General features: G+C 39.3%; 1 protein-coding gene across 2 annotated transcripts in view; it reads right to left on the bottom strand.

Moving 5' to 3' along the window:
- The window catches only part of LOC149232915 (Inositol monophosphatase family protein), a 230,619-nt gene extending 221,505 nt beyond the window's left edge, over window positions 1-9,114 (bottom strand). For both annotated transcript variants that reach the window (XM_089379546.1, XM_089379545.1), the window contains exons 1-3: window positions 8,821-9,114; window positions 8,654-8,750; window positions 8,465-8,567 (exon numbers count right to left, since the gene is read on the bottom strand). In XM_089379546.1, the coding sequence (XP_089235672.1) occupies window positions 8,465-8,567; window positions 8,654-8,750; window positions 8,821-8,894 (274 nt within the window). In that variant the 5' untranslated portion in view covers window positions 8,895-9,114. The remainder of the gene's footprint in view (window positions 1-8,464; window positions 8,568-8,653; window positions 8,751-8,820) is intronic.
- Window positions 9,115-13,306: the final 4,192 nt, after the last annotated feature.

A 13,306-nucleotide genomic window follows, 5' to 3' on the forward strand; every position in this document is an offset into this window, starting at 1 on the left:
AACCTTGCACATAGTCCTTAAGGCATGACTTAAATGTCTTCTATCATCATGTTGTAACCGACAGCAATCTGAATTTATACTTTATCATGACAACAACTAGATGACTACAGTGGATGGGACTTCTTTGACTGCGGATTAGGGTTGCGTATGAAGCTCCCTTGGACAGCGAATAGGTCCTCTTCATAAGTCAGTTGCAAGGGCTTCCTTCAACTATGGCTAGGCTTCATGACTGCGGCTAAGCTGTGGCTAAGTCTCCTTGCTAGAACAGCAGCTAAATCATTTCCTCTAGGACTGTGTATAGATCCTCCTTCTGACAGCGGATTAAGAGTCTCTTTCTTGCTGTGTATAGGGTCAATAGACAGCAGATTCAGGCCTTCATTTAGGGCCTATATTAGCCCTCCTCTCATCTGTGGATTGAGCCTCTTGAGACAGCGTATAGAGGTCTTCCTTTCTGCTGTCTAAACTCTTCTCAATACGGTGGCTAGAGTCCCCATTCAACTGCGTCTAGGGCACACCAGAACAGCAGCTATGACACTTGTTTAGACTGCAACTAGGGCTTGTTAAGGCCTCCTCTATACAGCGTATAAGGATCCTCCTTGACTGTGTCTATAGGGCCTACGTCTAGATGTCTCCTCCATGACTGTAAATTGGGGCATCGTAAAAGACTAGGGCACTCCCTCTAAGACTCTTCCTTTAGGACTACGTATAGGGCTATCCTTTAGACCTCACCTTCCACTACAAACCCAAACGAGTGGAGAGTGAGATCACAAGAGATGAGTGTCAAAATGACTTGAAGACCTCTTCTGTTTATAGTAAAACACTGAGGATAAGTGGGGGTAATTTGGTTGCTATCCGACCTTGATGAATTGTCACATAACACAAATAAATTCATATCTCCATGAATACATGTCGGAATTGGATGATCTATAGATCAATCCCACACCTCTTGACGAGAGGAATCCAAGAAAAATATCAGTTGCCATAAATAAGAAGACCCACATGGAGTTTGGGCCTAGTTGCCAATTTTAACACTTCCTCTCAACTAGGGAGAACTCCATCTGTTAATCCATATGCCAGACCGTACTATCTTTGCCATCCATGTAGTGCCCCTGCACTGCTCTGCTGAACTATGAAGAAGAAGAAGTGATCGAAAATGTATCATACCATTCTCTACTAGCCCGAAGTCAGTCCCATATGAAGAGAGTGTCTCATATCACTCTTACTGATCCGAAATCCGTTCCAAATAAAGAGAGTGTCTCATACCACTCTTACTGATCCGTAATCAGTTCCAAAATAAAGAGAGTGTCTCATACCACTCTTACTAATCCGAAACCAGTTCCAAAAATAAAAAGAGTGTCTCATACCACTCTTACTGACCCAAAGTCAGTTCCAATTGATCCCAGATCAATATCATCCTAGCATAGGGAGTACGGTAGTACACGATGCGTCCATCGGTAGTACTATGGTCCCTATCCTCATTTCCCTGCTCATTGGCCAGATGAGAGGTACTTCCCATGAGTCCCAGACTGCATGGGTAGGATGTCTTAGTAGGAGAAGGATGAACCACTCATCCTGCCTACATGTCGCCAGGGGTATCCCAGGGAAGGTTGAACCGCTCACCCTGTACACAACAAATCACTAAGGGAAGGTTGAACCATTCACCCTATGATTGTGTCTTAGCAGGAGAAGGATGAACCACTCATCCTGCCTACATAGCAAACCACTATGGGAAGGTTGAACCACTCACCCTATGGTTGCTCATTGCTCCAAGAAGTACCCCAAGCCCCCCCCCCCCAAGAGCTCTCAGAGCTCAATATCCATATCATACAGGACCTCAAGAGAGGGTCTCTCCACAGCTCCTAGTCGTTTTCGGAAAGCCAAGAATTTAACCTTTCCCAGGGGCTTCATTTGAATATCGGCGACCTGCACATCAGTCCCAAGGTGTTGGAGCCTTCTTGCTCCACATTGTACCATATCCTAGATAAAGTGGTACCTGATTTCTATATGCTTGGAACGATCATAGAACAAGGGATTCCTCAATAATCAAATCCCACTCCAATTGTCACAGAAGATCACGGTGGTATCCAGCATGTGTCCAAACATCTCACTGAAGAGCTTCCTCTACCAGATAGCTTCACACGAGGTCATACTCACAACTATGTATTTGGCCTCAACGGTGCTCAAAGCAATCGACATATGCTTCTTGCATCCAGGATATCGAAGCAGAACCTAAAGAGAACCAGCACCCAGAAGTGCTCTTGCGATCCTCCACACTACTTGCCCAATCAGCACCAGAATAATAATGCAGCCTCACAGCTCCAGCAGTGTATCTCAGCCCATGAGTGATTGTGCCCTGAAGATGTCTCAGAGGATTCTTGGCACCAATCCAATGCGGCTCAACCATATGTTGGCTCAACATGCTAACTGCAAAACATCTATTCGAACAAGAGTTCACCAAGAACATCAATGCTACTATGAGTTGACGAAACTCATAAGCATTTCCCAATTCAGGTCCGGCAGCACTACCGCATAACTTCTTCAAGCTAAGCTCCATCGAGGTAGTCACAGCCTTGCAGTTCACCATTCCAAATCCAGAATCCAATTCCCTCTTACTTTTGCAAATGAGAGGGTCTGCACCTGTCAAAAAGAGGTCATCTTCATAAAGTACCAGTATGAGAGATCTATCATCCACAACCTTAAAGCAAAGATTTGGATCGGCTTCACTCCTAGTGAATCTCAACTTCATCAAATAGTTGTCAATCCTCTCATACCAAGCCCGGGGTGCTTGCTTTAAATCATAGAGAGCTTTCTTCAACCTGCATACATGAGATTCCCGATCATGAATCTCAAACCCATCGAGTTGTTCCACATCTATGGTCTTGCTATTACATGAGAGGAATGGTCCCCTTGTAAGATTTCCTTCGATACATCTCGGACATGTACCTTCATGCTCTTCTTTGAATTCAGGCATCACTGTCACCATCCGTCTTACATCGGGTAGGGCCTTGCAATGAAGATGGGCAGACCTCTAGTGCCATTGAAGACGTGACATGGTCCCCATCGGACTTCCTGCAACTTGATACAAATTGCTAACCCTAAACCCAAGAGTAAAAGCATCTTTAAAACTCCTTTTCCAAATACATACCTTTCCATCGATGAATGCCACCTTGAAACCTTTGTTTTCCATTGTCGAAATGGATACCAAGTTCTTCTTGAGATTAGGTACACAAAGAACTTCTTGTAATCAAGTTACCCTGATCCAATTGAAGAGCAACATTCCCTACACCCTTTATGGGATAGGTGGCATCATCTCCAAGGATAATCTCCAAGTTTGTCTCCTTCTCTATCATATTAGAGAGCGCTTCCTTGTATCCGGTGAAGGGCCTTGAGGCACCACTATCAATAAGCCAATTTCCCAAAGAGTCTGGAGGAGAGGTAGTGGAGAGGGCCGACATAAGATAATACTCCTTTTGCTTATCAGAAACAAGATTTGATTTCATTCCTAGAGTTCCTTACTTTCTTGGAGGGTCGACCATTTCCTTGATGTCCCACATTCCTTTTTCCTTTGCCATTGAACCTGTCATTCCTTCAATCATTGAAGATGCTCCTGGAATGATTGAGATCATCATCAGTGATGTGTCCCTTCTATTTGGAAATTCCCTCACATAATGGCCAAATTTATTGCAAGCAAAGCATCTGCCTTTCCCTCCACCCTTAGATCCAGACTTTCCATTAAAGTGACCTTTAGATAGGCCATCGGACGCTTACCAATGGAATCTCCGATGATCTTCTTCGCTTTGACTTCACCCTTGGTGTACTTGTTCTTTGTAGTAGTCGGTACATTTGAGGGATTTTACCCTTCATGAAATCCAGCACTTCTTGCTCTTCCAATGTCAGATCCAGAGACATCTTCCATCCATCATAGTCAGACTTTTCACAGAGTTTGTCTTCAGCCAGCAAGTGGGATGAGAAACCCATTGAGCCTTTTGTCCTTTCCAACTGTCTTCAGTGATTGCTCTTTCACTCTTGCTTGGGCTTTGTCTTCACCTCAGCTCTGATCCCATGTTAAATTTAGGTATGTTCTATGCTTAGAGCAATTTACTTCAAATTTTCATATTAGCCCAATGACAATATTCATAATAGCTCAATATCAATTCCAGATTAGCAATCACATCAGCATGATAGTAAAGTGCATATAGAACTTAAACATAAACAGCAAAAGACAAGAGGACACAAGATGTGGCACTAGCTAGGGACAAACCCCAATGTGGGGAAACCCTTGATTAATTCTTCTTATATTCTTCAATAGTTCAGCATAGTGTTACTTGGGAGCGGGAGCGAAAACAGGTGCGGAAGCGACAATTTCAGAAGCTCCCGGTTTGAGAGCGAGAATCGCGGAGCGTTTTTTATATAATATATATATTTTTTATATTTTTATATTTTGATACATATATGTCAACAAAAACATGTAGAATGATGAATTAGATAGAAAAAAACATTTCAAAAAAAAAAAACATAGATTGGACCATATAACAACAATCATCTAGAAGTTATAATCTTCATCAACCATGTCCACAAGTTAGTAACATAGAAACATACAACATATTGAGTCATGATTCATCAATCTTAAAGTTTCAAGCTTTCAAAATTCAATATATAACATTTATCATCATTGATCACCAAAGTTGTACTTGTAAGCTAAGTGTAACCATTACAACAAATAATATCTAACATGAAATGAAATGAAACAACTTTCAACTTTCATGAAGCATCATATTCATAATTCATTACTACTGAGTTATAATTGCCAACTTCAAACTTAAATTGTCACATATTGTTTAAAAAAATATCATAATAAATATGAAAGAGTCAATAGTTATAAAAACTACTAGAAACTAGAAAAGACAAGTAAATCTATTATCTATTGCTTATGCTTGGGCCTCTTGCCACAACGAGAAATGTCTAATTTTTTAGTCTTGTTGGAAAATCAGGATATTTATCATTAATATCACCCTCTAAGCATTAATATCCAGAGGTATCTTTGTCATTACCTTTGTATCTGTATAGGGATCTTTGTCATTAATATCACCCTCTAAGCATTAACATAAGATAGAAAAAGCATAGCATGTCAAGTCAAGATTTTGTTTGAGTGATGCGTACATTTTTAGGAGGGTCATGATAGAGGAGTTCGACAACCAATGTCACTAACATCAAGGTACATAGAGGGATTGGTGCTCTTGATTAAATACGAGTTCCATACCCTAATACATGACAAAATTCAATGGAAACAATGCAATCCTGAAATCCTGAAAAATTGATAAGTCTGTTGGCTTTTGAATGAAATCTAAAATTCTACTTTTTGCATATGAAATCCAATGAGGTTGGAACCACTCTCAAACATCCTGAGTCATTTCATGGTAATGTTAAAAATTTAAGTGAAAGTGACATGATTTAACATTACCATGAATCGCATATCAATACTAGGGCCATAGACTTGATCATTAAGTTGCCCCACTAAAAACTTATTTGTTTCTTTGAAAAACAATTGCATTTGGAACATCATTGCAAAAAAAAAAATTGCAAAAAAGGAAAAACACTCCCGAAAACGGTCCCAAAAAGGCAGGGAGTGATTTTTTTTTAGGGAGCGCGCTCCCAAGTCGCTCCCGCCCAAAGCGCGGATTGGGAGCGGGATCGAGGGGGGGGAGGCGCTCCCTCGCAACTATGCCTTCAGCAGAAAGAGAGAGATAGTACAAAATATAAAAATCTGAGATTTTGTGACAGCAGTAGAAAACCCTTGACCAGAGAAGTCAATGTTGGTCAAACTGGAGAGAATCTTTCATCCAAGTATCATCAACAAGAAACTCATCACACAGAGCCAAACATAGTCAAGCCTTGACTCAATATAATTGCCAAAACGTTGTAGTTTTCTTGTTGCATAAACTATCCATGTTTCATAAGATAGGACATCATACTTCATTCTCCATATGGTCAATAAGGCGGGCCTTCAAAGGCTGAGATGAACCAAGGAGAGACTTCACCACTACAACGCTATCCAGGTCTCATTGGCACTCTGAGAACAGCCTTTATTGCTGGCTATGGCCTGCAGCCTAGCCAAGCATCAAGATAGGCCTCCAGTCCTTTATCAACTAGCATCCAAGCAGCATTATTTTATCCTATAAGAACTTGACTATGCTGTTAGCCCTTTCAAACATCCAACTGTTTACATAAGCTGATCTAGGGCAAATGCATTCCTTCATTATGTAACAGTGACTTACCAACCTTGCACACAGTCCTTTAGACATGACTTAAATGTCTTCTATCATCATGTTGTCACCTACAGCAATCTAAATTTATACTTTATCATGACAGCAGCTAGATGACTGCAGCGAATATGACTTCTTTGACTGCGGATTAGGGCTGCATATGAAGCTCCCTTGGACAGCAAATAGGTCCTCCTCATAAGTCAGCGGCAAGGGCTTCCTTCAACTATGGCTAGGGTTCATGACTACGGCTAAGTTGTGGCTAAGTCTCCTTGCTAGAACAACAGCTAAATCATCTCCTCTAGGACTATGTATAGATCCTCTTTATGATTGCGGATTAAGAGTCTCTTTCTTGCTACGTATAGGGTCAATAGACAGCGAATTCAGGCCTTCATTTAGGGCCTATATTAGCCCTCCTCTCATCTGTGGATTGAGCCTCTTGAGACAGCGTATAGAGGTCTTCCTTTCTGTTGTCTAAATTCTTCTCAATACGATGTCTAGAGTCCCCATTCAATTGTGTCTAGGGCACACCAGAACAACAGCTATGACACTTGTTTGGACTGCGCTAGGGCTTGTTAGGGCCTCCTCTATACAGCGTATAAGGATCTTCCTTAACTGCGTCTATAGGGCCTGCATCTAGATGTCTCCTCCATGACTGTAATTTCGGGCAGTGTATAAGACTAGGGCACTCCCTCTAAGACTCCTCCTTTAGGACAACGTATAGAGCTATCCTTTAGACCTCACCTTCCACTAAAAACCCAAACGAGTGGAGAGTGAGATCACAAGAGATGAGTGTCAAAATGACTTGAAGACCTCTTCTATTTATAATAAAACGTTGAGGATAGGTGGGGGTGATTTGATTATTTGCCGACCTTGATGAATTGTCACATAACACAAATAAATTCATATCTCCATGAATACATGTCAAAATGGGATGATCTTTCGATCAATCTTACACCTCTCGACGAGAGGAATCCAAGAAAAATATCAACTGCCATAAATAAGAAGACCCACATGGAGTTTGGCCCTAGTTGCCAATTTTAACAGTAACTAACACCACTATCCAATTGACTCATCTTGATTATCAATGTCATGTAGACAACCTTTCATTGTTGACAGTGACACCTTAGCAAGGCTTCCACTAATCCTTCAACTCACAACATGGAATGCATATTTTATTAACATGATACACATATAAATACATAATGTATGACCATTGGCTTCATCATCTAAACAGCCTCTTCGACTCTAGATGAGACTTTATATTCAATTGAGACTCTTCATATTCCCTAAAGTGAATAATAATACCAAAACCCTAATGGATTATGTTTCCAACAAGTTCAACCTCCCCTTTTGTAACTAACATCACTATGCAATTGACTCACCTTGATTATCAAACGCCATGTAGACAACCCTTCATTGCTGACACCTCAGCCAGGCTTCCACTAATCCTTCAACTCACACATTCATCAAATACTTACAAAAATTTCCCTGCTTAGACATCAACATATGCAGACTAATCCATTTAGTCAAGTCGATACGCTAGTCTACTTCATTAGTTAGTTTTCATGCAATTGATTTTTCTTCATCGGTCGATGGACTTGGTTCAGTCAACTTTCTTAGTTCATCATACCTCCAATGTTTTAGATTTCTCTCTAGTTGATCCAATTTCGGATAGTGAAGAGACTAGAAGCTAGAAGGTAGTCAAAGGCACCAAGACGAAAGCCCTCACTAAACTTGTCGGGACCATAACCATTGCACATGAACTCGAATTTGGATGCACGAGAACTCATTAGAAATTTCTCCACAAGGAGAACGATGTGAAACAATGTGAAAACATGCTGAACATCCAAGGTGTGTTTGGCTCCATTGTGGAACCAAAAACAATGGGAAGGGTCCCAAAATTGCTTTGTAAGTATAGAACCCAAATGGTCCGAAAGGGTGGCTAAATCACGCCTCGGCGTTCCTGCTCAATAGCAAGTCCATTATGCAGAATACTGGAATGATAACAGAACTAATGATTGTAGGTACCTTGCGAACGACCATGGTTCGATCTTTGGCCTAAGGATTTATTTCATATCCATATGTAACAGGTTTGAAGTTATGAATTAAAATTTCTATAAGAGCTTTGGCCTAACGATTCATATCCATATATAACAGGTTTGAAGTTATGAATTAAAAATTCTATAAGATCAAAAAATTACCCATGCTAACGAGGGCCTGAACTCCAAAATCAGCCACAGTGACAGGAGTATGATCGCTTTTCTCCAATATACGCCCGTGCTTTTGAAATAACTGGGTTTGCACCTAGAGACATTACACATAACAGTCAAATGACAGAAGGAAAAAGGGGGAAATTCAATAAAATAAATGTGAGGAAGGGGAGGAATTACGTCGACGCAAAGACGGCAAGCTTTGTGGACGACATCCACGGCAGCTTCCAATTCTCGACGGTAATTCACATTCCCTGCTAAAAAAGACAGTTCAGACCTGCGCAAGCGATTAGGACTTGGAACGAGACAGCAGTGATATTGGAGAGTATGCATATAAATATATTTACCTGATTCGATGAATGCGAGGAGCTCTAGTGAAACATGGAAGGGATGATGGCAGACATATGCTCTTCATTGTCATTATCTGCCCTGCACTTCGCGTCTCGAGGTCTGCTTGGTCCGCTTCCTACGCATCGGCTGTAAATTGCGCGCTGTTTTTTAATTACAATGTCTGGTATTTTCTTTCTTCACATTTTCCTGCTGAAATCGAATTGGCACCGTTATTTGCTGACATCGTTGCCTCGTGGATTTGTTTAATTGGTGGAGATCCATCTTCAAATGAGATATGCACGCGTGGATCAATATATGGGAACGACTTAGGTTTGCTCCTCTTGCAAATGTTTCCATGAGCTTTATAATCGTGGAACGTGAGATGATCAAAGCCACCTACTCTTTTGGGTTCACATCCTTTCTTTGTCTCATTCATGGGAGGTGGTGGTGAGGCTATCCTATCACTTTAGTGTTTTCCTATTATATCCGGTAGTGTTGTTTTGTATTTTTATTAATTCAAGATAATATATAAGTCTTAATATACTATTTTTAGGTTAAGACATTATATAAGTCTCAACATACCATGATCTTTGTCTCAAAGGGACTATCTATAAAAGTAGTGGCACTTGTATTAATACAATAATTGATTGGCTCTGAGATGAATACGCTTTTTTGATTGGCCTCCACCTCTCTCTAGGACTTGTTGTTTGAACGCATGTGTGAGATAGTGGAACTTGTTGCTTGGATGCATGTGTGATGTAATAAAGATGATCATTAAATATAGAAATATATAGTCGGATATGTTATGTTTGATGCCTTGGAATAGTTTCTATGACTTTTAAATTTATTTTTATGTCAAGGGAGTGTCCATGAAGGAAGTGACCCTCCTGCTAATTTAATGGTTGATTAGCCACAAGATGAAGATGTTTACTTGCTCATCCCATCCCTCCATCTTTTTGAGACATGTTGCATGTGAGTGTGTGTGATAATAGACAGTGTAATAAGCAATGAAATACATCATGCCTAGTATCTTATAATAGTTTCCATGACATTAAAGTCTCATCTTCTAGATAATACTTGTGTGATATATAGATCCCTTCCATGTGTGCATTGTGGAACCCCTCTTATTTACAAGTCCCTTTGTTGTGCATTTTGAAACCCCTTGGTTGTTCTGAATTGGATCATCATATTGTTTGGCATCCATCTCGATGCTTTCACGATGGAAAAATTAGATAAATTAGTTTACATGAGTGGAAACCTTCCAAAGCCAGTTTGAGCCCTTAAATGAAGTTCTTTTTTTTGCAGGAACTTTATCATTCAAAACTTGCACGACTTGGCACTATTCTACACTCGAAGGTCTTTCCATTGCTGCAAAAATGGTGTCAATCGGAGTTTGGACACAAAAGTTATGCCTCCCGGAAGTTGCCCTATCATGATTGACCACCATAATTTGAGAGGATACCATGCCATCCCCCATTATTCATGGAGAAGGAGCTAGCCATGTGAATATTAAGAAGAGGACTCTAAAAGGGTCATTTTGTAACTCATGTTGAGGGTTGAATGAGCTAAATTTAAACCCTAGTTGGCTATCAGGTTGTGTTAAAATCAAGCCATTGGGAGGAAAAGGGGTTCCATTCTATTTGAGTGCATTTTGTTCCATACTATAGCAAAATAGCTAAGAGTAGCTAGGGAGAGGATAGAATAGAGAGGGTTTATGTTTTGTAGCGACCTATGGCCTGAATGTTTCGCTCATTTGTATTTGCATCATTTCCATTCAAAGAAAGATAAAATAGAGCAGCCTTACCGTCCAGTTGGGTTTTCTCCTGAAAGGGTTTCCCAGGTCATACCCTGTGTTCACTGTAATTGGTGTGTGTTTATTTTTCATTGTTCTCTATTTTTTGCATTTTATCTATTACATGCATAAGCAAAGAAAACAATAAATAATGAATCTAGGAATCTAAGGAAAATTAACCCACGTAGTATAGATTTTAGATTTGAGTCCATTTTTTCATCATATATGTCATGATGAATTGTCTAGTGGAATATCCACAACAATTTGTGTTGAGAAGTCTAGGGCAGCTTAGTTAGGGCTTATTTAATTTTATTTCCCTTAACTTTGATAGTTGCTTATGATATTCTTTTTAGATTCTTCTTCTCCTTGTTATTATTATGTTCGTTTTCATCAAACAACTACAAAAAACATGAAGATCGTCAAAGACAAATGGACACTAGATGTGGGCACTTAGCCAGGGTAAAACCCCTATGAAGGGGAAAACCTGATCAAGCTCTTCCTTAAGTAGAATCAAATCAATTTGAGACAATCCAAGACAATTTGACCTAGACGAAGACATAAAGTTCTTTCATCCAACAAGTCAACCCTTAGCACAAATTTCTTCCCATCAAGTCATCTTGCAATTCGCCTTCTACCCTGCAACTTATGAGTTTGACTTATACCTTCAGCTCCTGCAATTGTCCTTAAATCCCTAGCACATGTGGCAAAAACTTTGGTCTTTTTACTTACTTTGTCTCCTATAAAAAGATTCCTTATTTTCTTGATTTTGCATCCTTTTCTTGATATTTCAATTGCAAACTAAATCCTTGCTTGGTGTATATGACAATAGGTCGAATGCTCATGTTATTTATAGTCTCTACAAACTGGAAAAATCCCTTCATGAGGCCGACTTATTCTTTCTTGGGGCCAATTGGGTGGAGGAGGCAAGAATGACATTTTTTACTCAATAATAAAATTAATAATGACAAAAACTATGACTCTTGGCATAAACCTAGAAGACTTCAATGAAGGCTTGAACTACAATAAGCATGAAATTCATGCTAATAAATGATTTTCTTATATATATATATATATATATATATATATATATATATATATATATATATATATATATATATATATATATGTAGATATGTATGTATATATATATATGTACATATGTACATATATATATATACATATATATATATATATATATATGTATATATATATATATATATGTATATATGTATATATATATATGTACATATGTACATATATATATATACATACATATCTACATATATATATATATATATATATATATATATATATATATATCTTTTGAAAAATACATTGCATCATGACTCAAATACAATTATGAAGACCAACACTAGTTACATTCTTCAAAACTCCCTCTTAAGTAGGGAGGTATTCATAATTATACATATATATATAGGTACAAGGATGTACTCAAAATGATATATTCTACAAAGAGTCATAGCATACTAAAGATTAGATACTTGACCAAGGTATCTAATCGGTTGGGACTAAGTTGTATTCCAAGCTTCTGCCACTATACGTACCATCAGGCTTTAGCTCTCACATCAACCCACTGGGATCTAGGTATCATATCCAAGGTCAGAGCTCCACAAGACCAATGATACCCTCCCTACTTCGAGATCTAGACATCATCACAGGTCGGCCAGATGTCCTCCCAAGCATCATACAAGTACGCAGCCCAAGATGCTTGCAATAGCCCCGGGTTAAAAGTTCATGTAATAAAGTTAATAAAGGCAAAATAAGACCAAGGTCATGGGACACATATTCCAAGCAAAATGTTGGGTAAAACATTATAGTGGGCATCACGAGTTGTTTACTATGGCTAAGATAAATTGGCAAAGGCAATGAAAAAGGCTTTGAAAAGGCAATAAGGCATTATTGGCATTTATTTTATGGAAATAAAGGAAAATAGGAGAAAAGGAAGGTGAAAGGTCACAGATTTGCATGAGGAGGAAATTGAAGGAAAAATAAAGGAAAATGAAGAAATTAGAGGCATTGGTAATAAAAAGACATCAAAGCATCAATTTGGGGCCTTTTGTAAATTTGATTTTGGAATTAATCTGAGAGAAGAGAAGAGCACCAAGAGTAGAAGGAAAGCAAGCAAGCAAAGGAAGGACAACGAAACTAAAGGAAAGTAAAGATCAAGGAAGGAAAAGTTGGATCAAGTGGATTTAGCGGGAATACTTGCAGGTAACAAGTTGCATGTATGATTTCCTAGTTGGTTTTAGCATGCACGGTATATGCATGTGTGTATTTGGTTCATTTGTTGTTATTGGCATGAGTTTTATCGGGTTTCGACAATGGTTTTAGCCTTGCCTTGCCATTTCCAGATAGCCATGGTGTGGTGGGACTCGTTCTTGGTTGAGCATTGGATTGTTGAAAGGTTTTGGATCTGAGTGAGGTGATCTTAGGAAAATCCCAAGGGTTGGGGGTGGAGATGGTTTTCTCCGAGAAGCCCTCAACAAGTGGGTGGAGACAAGAAAATTCCTCAAGGGATCGTGAAGGAATTCTGAGGCATCCAAGCTCGGTTTTGTTTTGTGATCTCGGGACCGGTTTAGGTGAGATCATGGTAGTGTGAGGGTGGAGGTGGATTAAACTCTAGATTCCCTTGGTTGTTTATGGATTGGTTTATCCCACGAGATCCCACATTCATGCTTGGAATATGGCAC

Source organism: Pinus tabuliformis, chromosome J (genome assembly GCF_031772625.1).
Source record: "Pinus tabuliformis cultivar Carrire ecotype Pingquan chromosome J, CPIR1, whole genome shotgun sequence".
Lineage (NCBI taxonomy): Eukaryota > Viridiplantae > Streptophyta > Pinopsida > Pinales > Pinaceae > Pinus > Pinus tabuliformis.